This window comes from Halichoeres trimaculatus, unplaced genomic scaffold (assembly GCF_033239565.1).
Source record: "Halichoeres trimaculatus isolate MK-OKI-2021-1 unplaced genomic scaffold, fHalTri1.1 fHalTri1_scaffold_9, whole genome shotgun sequence".
NCBI lineage: Eukaryota > Metazoa > Chordata > Actinopteri > Labriformes > Labridae > Halichoeres > Halichoeres trimaculatus.
The window spans coordinates 19,439,388-19,461,823 of NW_027437188.1; the positions used below are offsets into that span (position 1 = coordinate 19,439,388).

Here is a 22,436-nt window from a genome sequence, read left to right on the forward strand (position 1 = left end):
AGAGAGGGAAAAAACGGTATTGATTGCTTTGGTTTGTGTTTAAGGTGGCATGACAATGTAAAAAAGTTAGAGTTTGCAGTATTAAGTTGCAGAGCTCGATAATAGTGTATCAAGTGTTTAGGGTTAGTTCTTTCTCAAGCATAATCCTTCGTATGTGTCACAGTTCCTGTGAAAGCAGAGTTAGAGGGGCAGGGGGCAAAAGATGAAAGCTTAAAGCTAAGTCTTTAATGAATATATCTGCCTGTATATGAAGGGGGAAAAAGAAGACTATCCATCTTTATTTGTTTTTAGCAAAATTCAAAAATATCAAACATTCTACATACCTGGATGGCTTCCTATGATTTCCTATACAGTTCTTATCACATCATACATGTATGATTGACTAACCACTGTGAACCTGCTGGCCTTGAGCTTTAATGTCCCTTTTTTCCTTATTGCTTCTTTCATGCTTAACATTTCTTTGGATTGAAATGGAACACAATTAATGCCATCAAGTCAATAACTAAAGATGTGAAAGAAAAAAAAAAAACTGGCGGGGTATACTGAACAGAGGTTCATTTATGATCAGAAGAAGACATGGACATAATTAAAAGAGGGCATGATGATGATGATGATGATGATGATGATGATGATGATGATGATGATGATGATGATGATGATGATATTGTTTTGACCTTGTGTCTTCAGTTAAATTGATGAAATCACTTGTTGTTTTAGATGTACCACTCTCTTATACTGGCTGCATTGTTACTATTACACTAAGGTTGCTGGAAAACAAAGACTGTATCACAGGAGCCGTCAAGGTGGTGTCTAGCAGTTTCCACTGACTGGGCCCAGCTCGTAGGCCAGACTCTCAGACGCTTGAGATCATTTTTCGTGGGCGATCAGTCTGGGACTATATCCAATAGCTCGATGAAATAAAACCCACTGAAACTAAAAATGAAAGGAACCATCTTTTGTCCAGACCTGAATAAACTGGTGTATACCAAAGGAACAGGAAATCATAGTGATATTGACTTTTGCACTGGAGTAAGTTAAATATTTTTTTAAAAAGATCAGTTTTAAGCTTAATGATTACTTAATCATCAATGTCAGTCTTGTTGAATGGTAGTGTTAGTAATGCATATTGTTTTCGTTAAAATGTGTAAAAATGTTTCGTCAGTGTTATTCAATTTAAATGAGTAAAATGGACTCATAGGCTGTTTTGGATTGCATGCTTTAGCACTGATCGGTAAACGTCAGCATTGTAGCATTGGTAACAACTCTGGTCTATGCTCAAATAGTAGGTAGTGGTAATGAACCTAAAAGCCAAATGCCAACTGTCATGAATAGAAAACAACAAGTCTCTAAACGTGGTGCACTGTGGGTAACAATATGTAGGGGGACTGGTCCACTGCATAATGATCTTTTTTTTTTTTTTTTTTTTTTTTTGTCCAATTAGTAAAACATCAGAGAAGTACTGGCAAACTGAGTTTTTGTAGTTGGTGGTTTCAAAAACAGCTACAGACTTAAATCAACATCCTGCTAATCTGATAACAGGAAATGGGGGAGGACCTGTGATGAAACAGCAAACATCTTTGATAAGCACAACTGTTGGGTGGAATTGACACATCCTTCATTATGTAGAACGCTGATCTTTGATACAGTTGTCATTGCTTTGCAGTTTTTACCAGCAAAAAAATCTGGTAATTGAGCAGACTGTCTTAAGCCAAGTTTTAATACAACTGTCTAAAGGGGTGTCCTTGGCCTTTTTGAAACCTCAGGTGGGCACTCAAAGAGCTGCAGTTTTTTGCACTTTTTATTGTCTTATTTGCTTTAGATTGCCGCTTTATCAGGACCCTGTTACAATAGTTGTTACTTTCTGACAACCAAATGAGGCAAAAAAAAAATTGGAAAGACAAGAGGGTTAACCATGTTTTTTTTTTAATAATGACTCAAAGGTACTTTGCAGTACACTTACAGATGGCAAACAAAAAGAGAAACACATCATTCCTTGTTGTTTTGTCACCCAACCACACCAAATCTCCTGCTTTATGGTGATTACACAGTTTGGTAGATCTTAAAATTCATTGGTACAACCTAGTGTCAATAGCACAAAGATAATCAGGTCACTATAAAAAGCTGTAAGTAAGAGTTATTGATTACACCAGGAAGATTTGATTTACTCTAACACGTCTGCTTTACTTCTTTCTTAGCGCCCAGCAGGTGAGTCAAACACCTGCCAAAGTGCTTCAGTAGCACAGTGTCTCCACAGGGATAAGTACCCAACACTAGGTTTAATTAATGTCATCCCTTACCTAAAATTGTTATAGTTTCACAGTTACTTTCTCGTATGACAAGCAGCAAGGAAGAGCTGTCAGTGCTCACTTCTCAGATTACATTACTGCACTATCATTCAAACTGTCTAGCATGCACAGTCTTCATTAAGGATAATTTCTAATCTTCCTTAGTCCTTAAATCTGAAAAAATGTTCACCCACAGTATAAACATATGTATGAATAGGTGTACCTAAAACTGTCAGATTGAATGATTTGTGGGATATTCATAAAAAGCAAGTACAGAAATTTGTTTGTCAGCTGGTGCTTTAATCTTAACAGTGTTGAAGGTGTTTTTATTGCTCCACAGTAAAAGTTAAGATAAAACACATCCACAAAGGATGTATTTGTGAACCCCCACTTTAATAACTGAAAAGCTTCAGGGTTATACTTCAAGTACATGGAGCATCCTGTTAACACTGCCCACTCCTTTGGTTCTGAGTGACCACAGATCAAACCAGAGAGGTCCCTCACCGTGGGCCAAGTTGGAGTGAAGGGATAACGATTCATTAACTGGGAGATGAGCACTCTGTTAGGACAGAACTGCTCTTGTTGTCGCTGCCAGCTCTGTGGGAAACCTCAAAATAAATTATCAACGAGGCCCAGAAGTGAGTGGGAAACAATGAGGCCCAGCACAATCTGAAGTCTTTCCTTGAGAAATCAAACATTTCTAGGATCAAATCTTAACATCTCTGTTTGAAAAGTCAGTTCTTATTTATGGGTAAAAACAGTAGCTGAACATATAAACTAAAGTAGACAACCACAGCCCCCTTCATCCCCCATTATCACTCCTCACTAAAAAGCCACTTATAAACATAAAGTATTTTCCATACAGCTATATTCTCACATTGCAAACTTCACAAAGCTCACTCAAAATATTAAATAGGGAAATATCCAAATATAAAACCATCTCCCTTTATCACATCTATATAAAGCATCAAGTTACATTCTAAAGTTCTTCACATCAGAGGGAGGAAAGAAAGCAAAACAACAAAGCTTTAAAAAGTAATTTCCACCATCAAATACCCCGGAGTGGATTGACACTTCAGGGCTTTCTCTAGAAATGAAACATTTCATCTCAATCGTGTTTACAAAATATTCAATTTGTAAAAGAATCTCCTGACAAAAAGTTGATGTTTCCCCCAGAAACTCTTTCAGATTTAATTTCTTTTTTTGCAAAACTTATCCAACTGGGCAATAAAATCCCATAGCACTTAAAAATAAAAGATGAGGAAAATTTGGCACTGAGTGGAGGAGCTTTTGTGAATGTTTTGATGCAACAGCTCAGAAGTCTTGGGAAAATTACAGTGCAGTTATTTCTAAAATTAATAAGTTGTTCACTTTTATTATAAATTTCCACAGTTGTAATTTCTGCCTGGGATGAATAAATACTCAATTATACAAATACATTTTACACGTTTTACATTCTGCTCTCTGGTTGAAAGAATTCAGCTTAGTCAACTTCTCCTCTGTTAAAATTCTGGTGAGACTTCATCCCTTCTTTTCAAACTAGAGCCCAAGCTTACCACCCCAATAAGCTCAGCTGAATTCACATTTTGATAAATCTCACTTGTAAACACATTTGAACATGACACAGGGCTCCAGTTTAGATGCAGATGAGCTGCTTTTTGTTTAGAGAGAATTAAATTAGCTTTCCACTCAGATCATCTAACTCCCTGAAAAACCACAGAACTTGAATGTTTGCTCACAAGCTTGTAAAGCATCATGACTGAAATAAATGATTCAACATGAAGATCTTGATCATCTACGACGTGAACATCAGTTTTGGGCAAAATTCACCTCCTTATTTATATATCTCTTATTCATTACTGTCATACACTGCTAAAAAGAAGGATTTCTTCAGAATTTGAAGCGGGGTATAGTCAGCAAATTTGCTTACATTATCCATGAAAAGTAAATGAAAGTTTACGGCATCAAATAATACCCTCTGATTCCTTAAAGAAATCAACCGTATGGTCTTTGATAAACATCATGCCCTGCAAGGATTCATCTGAGATACATGGTAAGCTCACAGTCAAGTTTGGTTTAACTCTCTCATTAACAGAAATATGAAGTGAGTCTGTTAAACTAAACATACAAGCTTTTTACAAACCATTAATATACAATACTTAAATTTTGCAACTCTGTATCCAAAGCAATAACACTAAGACATCTGCTTTACCTCTGCCATAAAACCAAATAAATACAAATACAAATTCCTCTCTTACTTCTAGTAAATAAAATGCACACCTTATTTCTTACTCAACTCTATCTCCTCTGCTTGGATATAGCTGACACCATGACCCTAAAACCCTGTCATTTAACTGCACTGGCTGCAGAAACAACCAGTTAATTAAAAAAAAAAAACAAAAAAAAAAAAAAACACAGGCTTTTACATAGCTGTAAAAGAAACATTCAAATTAGCAGCTTCAAAAAAAAAAATTGCAAAAATACTGATAACTTTGAAGAAATCTACTCGTAACCCTCAACCAAACCGTGTGTAAAGCCCCAGAAAACATGGAAACAGCTATTCAAACTCAAAAGACTACAGTCTGCACATGAAGTGCATTGATTAATGAATATTTCATGTTAGTGTGCCAACCTCAGCATTAGCTCGTGTATGCTTCCAAAATCACAGCCTTTATACCATCGTAAATGCTTTTGTGTAGTAAATATAGCTACTTATCTCTAAAATAAACTCTCTTTTTTTTAAGTTCAAGGCATTACTTCTGGGGATATAATGATTAGCGTTTTGCCTAGTTTGCTTTTTGGTATCTCCAAGAAAAAGGAAAAAGGATCAGTAAAGAAGGGTTGAAGCAAGAAAAGGGATTTAATGTTTGGACCCTCAAACCACAACTGGTGTTCATCATAACACTATATTTACAACTATTATCAAAGAAGCCTTTGACAGCAGTGCATCCTGCTATGACAGCTTCAACACCTTTAACACCTTTAAGGTAACCTGATATGGCACTCTGAAACCTGGGCTAAAAAAAAAAAGAGCAGTTATAAATAACACTGGAGGACATAAAACAGCCCTGTGATCACATCCCCCTGGTCCTAAGACATGGCTTAAGGACTGGGAGGTTTAAGGGATCTCTTAATCTCAAATCTATAAAAAAGCCTTGAGTCTTTGTTTGTCGAACGAGCAGATGAAGGAGTTTAGATTAAAAGTATTTTTGAACACATGGATTATCAATCTAATTCTTTAGAGTGCATTTTCAAATAAGTCAACCAACAGAATTTTGGGGAAAGTCACATCAGGCAGTCATCTTCCTGGCGAGCGCAGACTTCCCTCATCACGTTTTGGCTTTATTTCAAGGGGAAATATCTAGAGCCTAAATCACCCCAGATTAAAATGAGCCGTAGCTTTGTGTGATCCTTACCGTAGGGCTAAAACTGGAGCAGGAGCATTAACAGAGAGGGCTTCAATACTACTGTAGACTTTCTTCATTTTAAATACAGAGATACATTCTATCATTAACAAAGTCTATAAAAATGTGAAATAAAAAACAGGTCTAAAATCCTCCATACTAAGATGTAAGTGCAAGGGGCCTCAAAAACTCGTAACAGTTTTGAAAGTTTAGTTTAAATATAGAGGTCATATGTGCATTATTTTCTAAAGTGAATCATCTGTAAGGATATAATTACTCTGCCTGATCATGCTGTTTCCATTTTCATTTCTCTACAATGTGTATTCTTAATAATGACATTTTTTTGCTTTCTAATGTAATAAGGTGTCACAGGACTGAGCCCTTACAGTGAAGAATACAACAGTAGATGAAAGCACTGATCCTGTCTGTTTCTGCAGAGGTGGTAGTGAACTGTCGAGCCTCACCCAGGGGGCTGATAACACGCAGCTCAAGTGCTGAAGCAAGCTCCCTGTTACTCCCTCAGTATGTTTAAAACACTGTCAGTGACAGCAGCAGATAAACCAGCTACTCTCCTCGAACATCTCAACAAAAGCACGGGTCAGGGACCAGATTGTTCAGATTAGTTGAGGAGATGTAGAGGTAAGGAAGCACAGACGGCACTTACTGACAGCGACCACTGCTTCTGACATTAATGAACAATGCTTTTTGACAGAGCAAATCCTAAGACATGTCAAAGGGAAAAGTATTTGCACAACATCCAGTACTAGTCGTGCACATGCCTAGATTTGTTTTGTGTCATCCTCTGAGTTGTAGTTGAGTTCTGTAGACCAATCAAGCCCTGTATCTTAGCTTTAAGGTACTGAAGAAGAGAAAAAACAAGAAATGAAACATTAAATATCTCACACTAAAGATTTTTTCTCAATATTTATCTTAAGGTTTAAATCAGTGGCCATTCTAGGACTTCAATGTGTATCCAAATATGCCTGAAATATATATTTCATGATGCATGGTGCCTCGTGCTGAGTCACATTTTACCTAATTAAACTGGGAAAAATAAGAACAAAATGCCCAAAATGTTATGTAAACAAAGAAAAATGTCATTTTCCCATACTATCCTCATTGAAAGGTCCAGTAAAAGATTACACAAGGATGAAAAATAACATCATTTCAAAACATAGTTCATGATTTTAGAAACCCCTCACATGTGCACCTTGTATACTTATGGATAATATTGCTTTTACACTGGAAAAAAGTGGAGTATTTATATAGAAAATATCGAAAACATTAGAAACAGTTTTACATTAATATTTTTCCTTTTTTACAAAACCACTGATTTACCCACAAGCTAATAAGCTAAACCCTCCCTAACCCCTTTGGCACAATAATCATATTAATATCAATAATTATTATATTGTTGAATTACAAGACATTTGAATAGGAATGGTCACTCACACATTCAGCGTAGTAACACAGTTTCAGTAGTCTTAACACATATTGGTACTGTAAGATTTCATAACATAGTTCAAAAACATCTCTTTTTTTCTTTTTTGATATGTAAAGAAAATTACTCTCATTGGAAACAGAACAGAACTTGTCTTTGCATGCCCTTAGTATTTACAGAATCACTTTGTCTGAATTTGTTCTTGCTGGCTACCGTAGAGCAGGAAAATAACACTGACTGATTTGAAATCTGACCATGAACTGCATCTCCACCAGTCATCTGTCACAGCAGACAGATGCATATGCCGAGGAAATATGGAGAGTGTTAGGAATGATATTACACAGGCAACATTTTGGAGTACTGATTGTTGTTGTGATAGCGTAGCCCAATTATTATTAAGAAAGGTCAGCTGGAACCACTTCACGTCTTTGCTGCTGATTTAACTCCTCAAATGAAACATCTAGAAATGTGTGTGTATCACAGCCCTCTGACCACTGTCTGTCTTGTTTCTTTGCGGTTATTTTCTCAGGGGAGGGTGATGAGACAAAGCCAGAGCCCCATTTCTCAAAAGCATCTCATTGAATGCATTCATCAGCACATTTACAATATGTCTCTGAAGAACTCAAGAACTCTGGATGCAAATGTAAGCACAACGGCTTCTCTTTCTTTTCTTGTTCTTTTCTTTTCTTTTCTTTTTTTCTTTTCTTTTCTTTTCTTTTCTTTTCTTTTCTTATTTTTTCTTTTTGCTTTTGACAAAAATATTAAATTGAATCTTTTACGTGTTGCTGTCTCTTCCAAGTGAATCTGTTTGTCAATCTACCTTGACATTTACAACTGGAATGTTAAAACGTAGAAACACCTTGTATTGATTTCATGTTGAGTCTAATACAACACAGTAACCTTTTTGATACAAACAAAATCATGTTTCGTACAACATTTATCTCAATCCAGCTAATTTGACATTTGGAGTAGGTCTCAAAAGGAAAGACCTTACTTTAAAGTTATGGATTGACATTTTGACTTTCCTGTAGAATGGGATTGATACTATTCTCATATCCATCCATTCAAAATGACTTTCTGCGTTTTCCTGCTCTTCTTTCTCTGAAAACAGTTAATAGGTTTGAAAAGGTCTAAGCATCAATGTGACAGGGGAATAGGCTAGGGGGGCTCTGTCCCAGCATGGATCAATCAGCTTATGTCCACCAACATCAGACATGATTGTGATTTGTATTAATCTCATTTAAAGCACTGTCTTTATTAAAGTGGGGGACTCCTGAGTCTGACTGCCAGTCTGAATGAATGTCATCACTGTGATCCAGCTAAGCCTTACATGTTCCTCTGTTAAATGTCACACTCTAAAAATAAGCCCGGAGTATGATTTCTGCCAAGAATCCACCTCAATTAAGATGACAATGGGAAAAAAAAGGCCTGGCTTTGTCAGTTGCTCCCTTTCCCCTTTCTCAAGTCACAGACTGAGAGGTACAAAAGTTTTGGTCCCAACTTCCTCAGGAATCATGTAGAAAATATTATACATTCACACTTTTAAAGAAAATGAAAGTGAAAGAGTAAAAAGTACTAAAACAGAGGCAGGTAAAAGAAAGCAGGAAGAGTAACTTCAGAAAATAAAGCCGTGGTGAGGAAAAAAATTGAAGAGCTGAGTGAATAAAATGATGTTTTTGTGAAAAGAGTTCTTTGAAGTAACATACAGCGTGGTATGTTAACAAATGCACTTTTGATAGAAGCATGATGGATTTTACCATAAAAGAAAAATCCAAACCTCTCATATATTTACAGTTTGTTAGTGTGTGCCACACTGATGTGTGTCTGTGTGAGTGATCATATACATATGTGTGTGTGCCCTTATTAGCCTCTGTTTAGTCCTTACAGGTTTTAGGAGTCATAGCTCTTCAGCACTCTTCACGGTCATGTCACCATTATTTGTCAATAGCAAAGAATCAGCAAAGACATACCCATACAAAAACAAACACACATACACACAGCCACACACATTCACAATCTCTAATTAGTTGATAGCCATGTTACCTTAAGGCCACAAACCAAACCTAAACTATACATAGCTCTAGACCTCTGGAGTATGATCTCTGACTTCACAGACACCAAACACTGCAGTACTAGTGGCCACTGTTGCAGCAATTCATGTCCCAATTGTTGGAAACAGCACTAAGAAAACACACCAAGGGCAAGCTTTTAAACCTGCGTCTCACTGCAAACATGTAAACAAACACAGAAGAGTACCATGACTTGGCGTCTTCACCAACCAGCCTCTATGACTCCTTGACTCCAGGATTTTACTCCATGCAGGAAGTCCTTCCAGAACATTCCCTTTCTCATGTTGACCAAAGCGTTTCAAGTGCTCCTCTTATATTCTGTGGTTTCCTCCCTTCAGCTCACAGTGAGGATGAACTCTGACTGTAGTTTCTGAGTGTCAGTCTGCTGTACCTTGGCGAAGGCGGGGAGGGGGGAGGATGGGAGGGCACTGGAGGGAGAAAAAGGCCCGTTTCTGAGACAGGTGAGCCACTACTGGACGCAAGCGAATCACGGAAAGGTGAAGGCGGAGTCAAAGCGATAAGTTCTTCCTCCAACTCCGCCCTCCTCAGAGGAGAAGAGCTGATCAGGCCCCTTCGAATAGGGGAGAGAGTGGGAGAGGTCTGGGGGTGAGGAGGAGGCAGGGGATAAGGCGAATGAGGAATAGAATGAATTGGACAGCCTCCCCTACCACCCAGGCTGGATTCAACAGGTGGAAGGGGCTGGACATCAGCATAGGTTGTGAGGGTCGGGGGCATTGGGATCTCTCGGGGGAGCAGGTATGGGTCAGGCGGGTGAGGAGAAGGAGACGTGTGTTTGTGCGCGTGCGAGTGTGTTGGAGAAGGTGATAACATCATGCTGTTAAGCTCAGTGATGTTGGCTGTGAAGCGGTTTACCACACAGCTGATCTGATCCATCAGGTTGCTCTGTGGCACCCCAGAAAGATCATCCACAGCAATCAAGTGACCATCATTTCCAACCACGAAAGAGCCACTGGCAGGACCACAACTGCTGCCACTGCCAGCACTGCAAATGCTGCCCGGGTACTTTGGGACTGCAGTCATCTGAGGCTCCTCAACTGATCCCGCCCCCAGCCTCTGGCTGACTGTACTGATAGGTGAAGGAGTCTGTGGTCGGTAGGTGATGGAGTAGCGCTCCTCAGCTTCCGAGAGGTCGTACAGGGTCTTGTCAGTGACAGAGTCAGGATGAGTGGGCAGAGAGGACATGGAGGGGAGGGATGGCAGAGGCTCGTGTGGGGGCAGGTCCCCACTGCCACAGTAGCGCTCTTCAGAGGTCTTGGAAAAGGGCTTGATGACGGCAGTCTGATTGTTCTCCTTCTTCTTGATGTGGAAAGACAGCCGCTGCCACAGGTGGTTACCCCGTGTGCTGCTGCGCTCTGTCTGCGCCCAAGACACTGATTTACCATTGGAGCTAGAGAACAAGAGGAAAGGGAAAAGAGATTAAAAAAAGAGAGTGATGTTCAAAAACAAGGAAAGGGCTAGTATTGTTAGAAAACAGCATGTAAAGTTTGAACACACCTACAGTTATTCACTTTTATTTTTTGTCAGCTGAACAATCAAATATATCTCGTTAACATTTCCGAAAACCTTCATATCTGACTCAATATTATCTGAAAGGAGAAGATTTAAGCAGTGGGTGCAACAAAAGTGTATTTTTGTAAGGTTGTTATTAAATGATTTAAGGTCCAGGAAAGTCCGTAGATAACACTGACATGACTTACACTCAACTAACATCAAAAATATATCGCAGAAAACTTTCCAATTACAAACAACTTATTTTTTTCCATATTGGGTTTGTTTTTAATCCAAGTTGCAGAACTTGTATTCCAATTAGTGCCCTGCAGCCTATATTTGCATAATTTCATTGTGATGTTTAACATTTCAATTCTATCTTAATTGCATTTCAGTGTGTAACAACGCAATAAATGAGATTTCACAACATCACTTGGTTGTGTTACGAAGAGAAGAAAATTGAGGAGAACTCGTTTAGAGGCAATGAGGCCACAACACTGGAACAAAATTATAAACTGTGTCTACATTTGATCGAAGATATTGAGATAAATTAGGAATGCCACAGACATGTAATCATATTCACTGCGGTTCAAAAACTGAAAATCAGCTGGAGGTGTATGTGGAGTGATTCCACTGAAGTGAGCTCACTGATCTATTCTTTCCCCCAAAATATGTTCCCAATTTTTCTTTGTCAGACTCTCTGTTCTTCCATTTTTTCCACCTTTTTCTGCTCATCATCAGTCACAGCGCCCTACCCCTCCTCTCATGCTCTTGTCAGGTTAATTAGTGTGATTAATCTGTGGAGGACGCTCTGATTAAACCTCACATCACAGTGGCTTGAGGTGAATAGAAGTCAAATCACCTGCACAGACATGACCATGATCCCATTAAGACGATTTTGTAGCCAGCTGAGACACATGTTTGTACTGAATCTCATGGTCAATCTCCACTGATCATATTCTTGAAGCTGGTGGTTTTAAGTCATGCAGACCTCAGTAGTTCATGATAAAAACATCATCGCTAATATATATTTTTTTACACTTGTTCTGGCTGGTTTTTCGACTGCATCCTTTTAGACTATACCATGACTGTAGCTCAGAGGCAGCAGCTTCCAGCCCTGCACTATGGAAACAGACAGCCCTGTCAATTACAACCACTCAGAGAAAAAGACAGGAGCAACGAGAGGGAATGAAGGAATAAAGATGGAAACACTCCTGACATTTTTTATAATAGTGTGATCGAAATCTTGCTTGCAAAGCATGGCAAGCTGGAGTAACCTGCTGACAAATGAAAATGTGCTCTTGTCCTTTTTCCTCCTTTTCATTTTGAGCAAGTGGTTGTGCGTCACTTCTTTTGTGTTTTCTGATAGCTGCCAAGTCACTGTAGATGACTGAGCTGGGTGTGAAAGTTATGGTGTTCTTTCTTCTCAAACCATCCTATGAGCATTTCCTCTATTATTCCCATCATCCAGCTTTTCATCTCTCTGTCCTTTACATTCATCCTCTCCTATGTTTGTATTTAATTTGTCCCTCCAAACTTCTCCCCAGCCTCCTTTCTCAGTAAACTCCTCCCTCTCTCCATCTTTGCCATGTCTCCATTAGGCAATTGTCTGCAGTTCATGTCAGGGTCAGAAAGACGGTCAAGCAGACTCGGGGGAGTTCAGAGAATCAATCTCTCAGAGAGCTTAAACACACACACACACACACACACACACACACACACACACACACACACACACACACACACACACACACACACACACACACACACGCACAACATAAATGGTCTCTGAGTGGGGCCATTACAGACATGGCGCCTTGGACTGTAACTGAAGAGTAACCTGGAATTAACCTGGCCAATAAGCCTCTAGAGTACACACACACACACACACACACACACACACACACACACACACACACACACACACACACACACACACACAAACATATACTGGTACCTTAATGTCTCTGCAGTCGAGCCTCTGCGTTTCCACAGGTTAACCAGACTTGAAGAACGGCTAGCAGCTGAGGACGATTTACCGTCACCAACGTGCATGCGCACCACTGTGCTTGTGGTAAAGGCACTGCGCACATTTCGCTCTGGTTTGGCCAGAATAATATACACCTGAAATGAAGTCAAGCATCACACATGCTGTTTAAATTCAGATATACAATACAGAGGTTGTCAAATCTCACAATTAAAAGTGATCAGTGTTGTTTGAAGTTGTTACGTTTTTTCTTTCCAACAATATTACGTTATACGATCTACATTCGTTTCTGTGAAGTCATCATGACTTACACATTTTTGTGTGAATTAAAGGTAGAGGTCTTAAATCTATTGCCTGGATTTAAAATTCAAAAACTTTCTCTTTAAAGTACCACAGAAATATCAAGATGCTACTGTATAAGAAAAAGAAAACCTGATATTGTTCTAAATAAGCTTTCTGCTTCAGTGCAGGTTTTAAAAAGAATACCACCTGGCATTTGAAATGAGTTAGTCACAGACTTCACTTCAGTCCTCAGTTTCAATTACATGGACTTTTCTGTAAGTTCTGCCTCAGCGTTACCACACTATCAAAAGAATGACTTTCAATATTTTTTTTCTTGAATGTATGGCTGTGTTCAAACCAGATCCTGAAACAGCATCATATAGGTATTCTCCATCTTTATGTAATCAAAGTCTCTCTGTGTAGTGTACAATCAAGTATAGCATGGTGTGGTAGACCTGGCTAACTGACCTCACATCTGTACTGCACATGGAGAAAATCCATTATGGCTCGACAGGCAAACTTACTATTTTTTTCAGCATTTGACAGCCTTTTATTAAATATCTGGCCTGATTTGACAGAGCTGGACAGTAATTGATTGTACCGCTTACCTCTTACCTTTTTTTAAACACTTGTCTCAAGAAATATTGAACTAGTAATGCAATGTAACATAAAATCAGAAGCCCTGATTTGTTTGTTGTGTTCTGTTTTTTTTTTTTTTTTTTCTTTTCTGACTTTTTTTTCTTTATACTCTGTAAAAAACCTTTGAAAAACGTAATAAAATTAAATATATATATATATATTATATTATATTATATTATAATTATATTATTTTTTTTTTTTTTTCCAGATGGACAGAAAAAGTCATTTTTTAGAATTCTGATTTTGGTATCGGACGTACAGAATGAATGGTGTCTGGCACTCACATCATGAGAGTTTAAAGCAGGATGAACATTAAATTTACCAGAAATGTTCAGAAAGTTTTTCAAAGGAGGAACAAACTGCTCCTACTAAAAAATACAGATCAACCTAAATACTCAGTGAAGTGTCTGAACATATGACTCCTTAAAAGGTTGTAGTGAGTTTAAGACATGATTAAAAATGTTTTAACCGTCATTTACCTGATAGAGAACCATAAGGTTTTAGTACTGTTGCCATGGTTACCCGCTGTCTAATTTCATCTGTGCACTGTTTTGGAATATATTCAACGAGAGTGTCCTAACATACACTTTTAATGGATCCCTGACAAGCACTTATAAAAAAGGTATTTTTAGAGGTTTAAGCAGCAGCTTAGCATTCAGGGAGACTGGAATACATGAAGAAATACAGAGATCAAAGCAGTGAATGAGTGAGAGGTGGAAACTGTGGATCTTCAGCCTTACCTTGGGTACGAACATGCAGCAGAGAGCCACAGTGGCGCTCAGGCTGACACTGAAGCACATGGTTATGATTTTGTAGTTGGAACCAAAGTATATGGGTACAAAGGCCAGCCAGATTATACAGGTAGTGTACATGGTGAAGGCGATGTACTTTGCCTCATTGAAATTAGCAGGAACGTTGCGGGTCTTAGGGTGAAAGAGACAGAGTCAGAGGGTTAAGTGGGGATATACGTTAACACATTTCTCTAAACAGTTCAATCATTCTCTGCCATAAATTAGGAAAAAGAAAAAAGAGAAGACCCTGTTAGCCTTTACAGAAACCCAATAAACACAGCTAACCTAATTCCTTTGCACCAACACTGTAACTCTGATCCTAACATCATTATGTGCAAATAAATGGGGTTATAACATCGTACCAGCAGGAGTGTTTTCTCTGCTTCTGTACTAACAGAGTGAGTTCAGTTCAGCTGTGGTCTCTTTTATCACTCTGTTTCCACATCCTGCAGAAAATTGATGGCTGCAGGCAACTGATAATCAAACATTCACTTTATAATGTGTTTGATAAAAAAAGTGTTATTTATGTGCTGAAAGGTTGTAGAGGACCAAACATTAACAGTGCCTCAGTCACTGATTTTCACGTCACGTCTGAGTGACTTTTTTTATATAACAGCTTTGAGTAAGATGTCAACATATACATCTACCATAAAAAGCAATGTATAAAATGAACCTTAACTAGCTTTATGTCACGAGAAAATCAGGCTGCATCCTATCACCCGGTATGGCCAGCATACCCATAGGCAGGTTGAAGTAAAAAACTGAAAAGTAATCACAAGCTCTGATTTTTAAAATCCATGTTACACGTTTTTTTGTTTTGTTCTGTTCTTTTTTTTTTTTTTTTTTTTTTTTTTCGTTACAAAGTGAACAAATTTATAACAGGTGTCTTAATTTGAAGCAAGAAACACTACTAATAAGAGGAGTGACTACTAATAAGCTGTTATCTTAAATGTCTAAAACCACTACTGGAGAAAGTGTCAGACCAAACCACTGCACATTGCTTAAAGGTAAGGTCTGCAGGAATTTTGGTTACTTGTTAGTAAATACAACATTCAAACTCGGTTAGCAGAAAGTCAGCTCATGTCGCTCTTCGTCCCCACCTGCTCTCCAAGTGTCCAAAAGCAAGTGAAAACTGAGCCAAGCTTCACCCTCATTTAGGAAAAAGTTTTAATTGTTTGGCATCTCTTTTCACTTTGGTTGTGTTTGTCTTCCTCTGTGCTACGTCCGCTACGGTAGCATCTCTGATTAGCTTACACTTGCGATCATCAACACGCAAAGTCACTTGCGCACTGGAAACATTATGATGCAATCAAAATATCATCATACAAGGCTGAGGAGGGGGAACGAGGCAGACACAGACACTGACACACATGTATAGAGGCCCAGAAGAGATGATTAAGCAGGATTATTCTTGTAAAAGTTGACATTCTGTTTTTTTTAGGAAAATCCTGCAGACCCTGCCTTTAAAGAGTTACATATTTTATATCTAAGACTCTCCATGAGTTATATATAAGACAGTGAAAAGAGAGCAGTGGGTGATCTTTTGGTCAAGATACACCGATTCTACATGTACAGGACAGAATCAGCAATGAACACTTCGTCTGGGGGGCACCAAACTTAACACAAACTCAAAGCTCCTCATAGTAGCTTTAAGTTGAAATGCACAGTAGTCAAGCTGGAATGAAGTAGAGCAAGTACCTTAAAGGCATAAAAGGTACAACTGAGGATGAGCAGGCCATTGTATCCAAGAGGAGCAACCACACCAAGGTTAGTGGTGTTGCAAATGAGGTTGACTTGCCGGATGCTGGGGTAGTCATGGATTACCTACAAAAGCAGGAGAGAAACAGGACATCCCAATAACAGAAATCTTGCAAAGCATCATACATTTATTCAATAAAATCCAAAAAGCTAATATGCAGTTTATTCAACAGCTCTCTTGGTAAGTACTTGCATAATTGTTAATCAGCTTTGGATTAAAACAACAAAAACACTTTAGTTTGAACTTGAAATGACTCCACTGGTCTAAAATAAACAGCCTTATATAATCAAGATAAAAGGCCTCATTATCTTGCAATATTTTTTTTTTCATTCATCTCATTCATCTTTCATGTCTCCTTCTCTAGTAATTTGTCTGTCACTGAGCCGCTCTCTCCTACACACACTGAAAAACCTACATGGAGACACACGCACACACAGCTTACCTCAGGTGGCTCCATGAGGAATAGAGCGACAATGATGCCCAGCTGCAGCAGTATGAGGAGGAAGGCAATGATGAGCTGAGCACAAGCAGACATGAAGCGAGGCTTCTTCGTACAGATCTTCTTCTTGCTGCCCGCCAGGATCCGAGCAATGCGGTTTGTCTGGAGGGTTAGATCACAAATAGATTGAAGACTTTTTGATTAAACTAATTCAATCTATACATTTTTGTATCACTAGACTGATGTTTTAACTGTTCTGAGAAAATCATGGGAGTCTTAATCCAGATAGGTAATCTATTCATTATGATCTAGGATGATAAACTTAAGGTCAGTTATGATAGGAAGACTTTTGCTGCCTTCTGTGTTCATGTTTCTTTAGAAAGAAGAGAACTAATAACTCTATGCCCCCTTTGTTTGTTTTGGCATCTACATTGTCTCACTCCGACCATGATGAAGCATGAAAGCAAATAATCTGGAATATCAAACAGCTGCTTCCTTCATGATGAAAGTTTTTCTTCTGCTCACAGTTCTGCTGCTACCAACTCCCCAGTATCTGAACCAAGGTTATAATAGTTTTGGACTTGTCATTATAGTTTAGTTTTACTTAGTTTTGCCATTTTTTTCCATTACAGTTTAGTTTTAATTAGTTTTAGAGCAGGTATTCTAGTTTTTATTTAGTTTTGATTTTTGCAACAAGGCTTAGTTTTAGTTTAGTTTTAGTTTAGTTTTAGTTTAGTTTTAGTTTAGTTTCAGTTTAATTTTAGTTTAGTTTTAGTTTTTCATACCTTATTAACCAGGTGCAGGATTCAAAAAGGTCAGAGTAAATATTTTGTCATACTGTTTATTTTCAAGTCCAACATAGTGCTCACTGCTCAGTCAAGGCTGGAACTGAACTGTTGGCTGCTGCCTTAAACACAAGAGAATAATATAAACTTAACATAAGAAATATAAACATAAATTATATAAAACAATATAATATGAGCTTGAATAATTAGAAACTTGGACTCTGTAACAATAAAGGCAGACTCACATCTATTACAGATGCTCTAATTCATTGCTCCACTACGTTTCATCGCAGCACAGTGCAGTCAGTGCAGTAAACAAGCACGTCCCAGTACGTCGCTATGATGGTGCTGTACGGCACTGACAACTGCCCAAAACTGTCTAAAATTAGTTGGGATAATGTGTCCGATTAATTTAAATCCTAAAGGTTATTAATATTGTCAGAAACGATAATGAAGGACATTTTGTCTTTAATTTTGGTTAGTTTCAGTCAGTTTTGTGAACACCAGATACAGCTTTGATTTACTTATCGTTTCCGTTTTCTTTTCTAGTTTTTATTAGTTTGAGTTAACTGCAACGTATTTTAAATTTAAGTTTTTGTTTTTAGTTCAGTTTGAGTTAAATGTTATAACCTTGATCTGAACAATATCTGTGGCTTTTCCCCACGGACCCATGACGATCAAAGGCAGATAAACACTACATTAACTGAAGGGTCAAACCACATTGTACTCTTTTACTTCTGTATCTTCAGCTGCATTTGCCATGCATACCATGCATATTCACGAATCATTCACAAAGTGCTCACCTTCGTGACAAGTGCAGAGTAGCTCATGGCAGGCGAGAGGCCTATTCCCAGCCGCTGGAGGTAACAGTGGATAACATGGGGTTTGGCTATGAGGCTGAAGGTGCACAGGTACCCAAGGCAGATCCCTGCCAGTATAATGTAGCACAGCTCCCTACTTGAAGATTTCACTACTGGGGTGTCCCTGAACCTGAACACAAACAGTCAGAAATAGGACTTACACATTTTAAAGTGAAAACAGAGATAGAAACTTTGCCAGAAAAAAACAACAATGAATCTTTGTTAAGCCTCACACTGCTTCAATGTTTCTCTTATTTTCTGAGAAAGATTAAGAGATTAGTTACCTAATGAAGACTGCAGTGACGAAGAACGTGAACATCAGACCGAGGCATGCAAAGACCACGGCTGCAATTGGTTCAGGGTCTCCCCAACGCAGGTACTCCACAGGGATTGGATCACAGCCTGAGGAAGGAAGTGAAGGCTGCGTTATTAATCAAGGTGTGATGATTCGTACGGTGGGTTTCTGGGTTTAAGTTTCCTTGTGTCCAAGTCTTCTGGAGTGTCTTGTGTTTCTCTATTTCCCTATGTTAATCTTAGTTTTTCCTTGCTATGTGTTGTCGCTTGTGTTCCCTGTTCACTTTGTTTGTGTTTGGTCTAGTTTTTCTCCCTGGCTTTGTGTTTCCCTCTCATTTCATTGCCCCTCCTGTGTTTCACCTGTGTCTTGTTGCGTTGGTCACCCCACTGTCTATATAATCTTGGTGTTTCTTGAATTCTTTGTCAGTTCGTTGTGTGTTGCTGTCCTCCATCACGGTTGCTGTTCCCTTGTGTCTTGTCCAAATGCTTCTTGGAATTCTAAGTGAGTTTTTCTAGAGTTTTGGATTTTGTTTCTTTTGAACGAGTTTTTTGACTTCGAGTTTAGTTAAATAAAACCTTTTTGTTAAATCTGCTACTGGGCCCGCCCCCTCTTGTTTCCTGCTCCTGATGATTCCTTACACAAGGTCTTTTATTACAATTGTATGAATTTCAGCAAACGGACACTATAAACTCTGTTTGACAAAATACCAACCTTTTTAGACATTTTATTTTCTCTTAAAGGTGCCGTAGGCAGGATTTAGCTAGTCAATGCTAATTTTTTTTTGTGTTTTCTTTGGATTAAATGTTAGAGTATCCATTGATAACCCTTTATGAGTGTAGTATAATTGCACTACCCCGAGGTCGCAGCATTTCCATCTGTCTCTGTTATGAGCTGACAAGGATTCTCAACCGCTCCAGGTATCTTTGACCAATCAGAAGAGCCCCTGAGGCTCTATCCTGATTGGTCGAGGGGCGGCACTTCATCCTTCATCGCGAAAATTATTTAACTACTGCAGCTAAGGCTCCCATGTTGTGTCAGTAACTTAAGTTAAGCTATCATTGGTCCGCTTTAGTTAAAAACCAGGGTTGTAAAAACTAACATGAAAATAACTCATCAATGCAAACTCCTCTTGGAGTCCATCTTTTTGATACAATTACAGATGCATGCGACGTGATCATGACCCATCCTGTGGAAAACCAGGAAACGGTGCAGGAGGGCCAGCAGAAAAAAACACTCCATAAGCAGAAATGGATAAAGGGATGGGTTTATTGAATGGTAAGATTAGCCTCAAAGCCTTGCTAGATCATTGTTGCAGCAAGACCAGTGACTTGCATTTACTGCGGATGTGAAAGTGTGAGTGGTTTATCCCTTTTAGGTAAATTCAGATGAGATTAAAATTAATATTAAAGTTAACAATGTACATTCATAGGATTAATCCTGATAGCACAGTTAACTGTTTGACAGCCTAAACACAAATGTTTTGATAATACTGTTTGTCCTTCAACTCCTTATATTCATACCCTTGTCAATTGATTTCTAAATCTATTTCCTGTTGCCCTTTTTGTTAACACCTCATTCATCACTCTGCCTCTCTTATCACACCAGTATCCCCTGTATTTATCTCCGTCCACATCCCAACCTTTACTCCTAATTTACCCCTCTCTTTCCTCCTTGCCTGCCTCTCTATCTTCCTCCCAAGCACAAAGATAAAGTGTCATTAATTAAAGGGACAGGTCTAATTACGACGTGACTTTACACTTCCTGAGATTATCTCTGCAGTAGGTCTTGATGTACTTAAAAAGGAACACACAAACTCTTGGGGAACTTTCTGTTCTTAAACATCTTTGCATGTTTCTTTTTGTGTCCCGTTGTCCTTTTCTTTGTTGTTAGTTCATCAATAATCCTTCATCTTTCTGTCTTAGAGCTGCACGAGCACACACCTGTTTGTACAGTGCTGCAAATCTTTGCGATACAGAGAAAGAGCAAAGGCAGTCAAGGAACCTGTGGTTAACGATTTTCTCCAAAGAGTTAATCAAATCAGGAATTTGGTTTGGTCTGCAGGCACAGACACAAGTTTCATTTCTGAGTGGGAGCTAACAGGATGGTAACTAACTGAAAATTAGTCGAATTGAATTAGTCTGCAGAAGTGGTGGATCATTTACAGCCACACAGTTTGGAAAAATATCCAAAGACTATTTCTAAAAACAAAAAACTGCTCAAGTTTAAATTAAAATAAAAACATAATAAAATCAGCATTAGAAAAGTCACAAAGGCAAACTATTATAAACATTTTTTTAGCGACAGTGACTGGGGTGCAGCGGGGAACAGACCACCTACCCGTGACAATGCAAGTCGTGAGGAAACTTACTAGCTGTGACTTTCGCCCCTGTAACTCGGACTCACATTATCTGTCTTGATGTTAAGGCCAGAAATCCCAGATAATAGTATGTCTCACTGGTTTTCCTACAACAGTGGGAAAACCAGTGAGACTACGCCAGCATTATGAAACTTAATTAGCTTGCAAAACCTGCAGAAAATAGTGTCGTGTTTGACCTGGAGCTAAATTGCTGCATTAGGGGTTGGGGAATCATTTAGAAGGTTCAGTCAATATAAAGTTTGGAGACAAACTTCTTTAAACTCTCTCACACTCAGACTGGAACTTTACCGATCAGTGGAGAGGCTCAAATCCCAAAGCTAATCCTCCCCTTTTTCTGCTTCTCTCACTCTCCCTGGCTGCTGCTTCTGTCTGAGTTTCTTTTTAACTCCATCTCTCTATCTTTCTGAACCACTTCTCTCTTCCTCTAAGTTTTCCCTCACTCTGTTTTCTTCAAACCTTCTCTGTTGCTTTCAATGTTTTTTTCACTGACTGTACCTCTGCCCCTGCCATCAGAGACCCTGCTCTGCCTACTCCTTTCTCTCTGCCTCTTTATTGCTCTTTTTTATCTTTTGTATTTTCTCTTTCTTTGGCCTAAGCGGGAGACATCAAAATATCTGCTGGAGTTACAGAGCAACCAGCTTTGTTTAAACATTGTTATTACTGTTTTGTACAGCTCTGCTGTGGGGACAGGAAGCACTTGATGATGAAATAAGTTGCTGAACATGCTAACACACGTGAACATGCACAGAACACCTCAATCATACTCTTGCTCTCAACTCCCTCTCTGTACTTCTGTCTCCAGCAAAGAGCTCAATCTGAATTTCTAGCAGGGCTTGATTCATGTTTAAATCATTGAGCATGTTGAGAAGCTAGCAAGCAGTATAATGAGCAGCTGAGAACATAACAAGGCAATAGTCAACCGTTTCAAGCAGCAGTGGAGAAGAAAATGAACAGAAACATATTTGCATTGAAAACTTCTCTTGATGCAGAATAATTAAAACATTGGTAAGCATGTTGGCAGAAAATTAAAGGGATTTGAGGGACAGATGGATCGTCTTAGCTTCTGTTTTTTATGTATATGCTGCAGGATTTTCTTTATGTAAAGATGCTATAATGTCACACTGTACTCCAAAGATCAAAATGGGACAGATGCAGAAAAACATGTTCACAATTTTCTATCATAGACTGTTTATAGAATGGACAGTGTGGCTCTGCCACTTACAATTGTTCTGTTTTAAAGACAATATACCCCTGCCACAGGCTCTACCATTGTGTAGCCAGAGTCTGTGCAGTGGAGGCTTTGAGGGAGAATCTGGGTGGAGCCAGGTGACAAACATATATGAGTCTAATCTCTTCTTGGCTCTCTCTGCTGACGTATGTTACTATTCAATCATCATTAAATGTGACGTAAAACCCTATTTTTAATGTTTGATAACTAGTGAAGACAAACCTTTTCAAAGAAAAGAAAACTTGAACACAAGGCAGCCCAATAATACCTTAATATCACCACAGCA

General features: G+C 38.6%; 1 protein-coding gene across 3 annotated transcripts in view; it reads right to left on the bottom strand.

Annotated features, from left to right (window-relative positions):
• Nucleotides 1–1,893: 1,893 nt before the first annotated feature.
• The window catches only part of grm5b (glutamate receptor, metabotropic 5b), an 80,552-nt gene continuing 60,009 nt past the window's right edge, over nucleotides 1,894–22,436 (bottom strand). For all 3 annotated transcript variants that reach the window (XM_074678924.1, XM_074678925.1, XM_074678923.1), the window contains exons 12-18: nucleotides 18,535–18,652; nucleotides 18,194–18,380; nucleotides 16,609–16,767; nucleotides 16,106–16,231; nucleotides 14,357–14,539; nucleotides 12,666–12,832; nucleotides 1,894–10,607 (exon numbers count right to left, since the gene is read on the bottom strand). In XM_074678924.1, coding sequence (XP_074535025.1) covers nucleotides 9,539–10,607; nucleotides 12,666–12,832; nucleotides 14,357–14,539; nucleotides 16,106–16,231; nucleotides 16,609–16,767; nucleotides 18,194–18,380; nucleotides 18,535–18,652 — 2,009 coding nt within the window. In that variant the 3' untranslated portion in view covers nucleotides 1,894–9,538. The remainder of the gene's footprint in view (nucleotides 10,608–12,665; nucleotides 12,833–14,356; nucleotides 14,540–16,105; nucleotides 16,232–16,608; nucleotides 16,768–18,193; nucleotides 18,381–18,534; nucleotides 18,653–22,436) is intronic.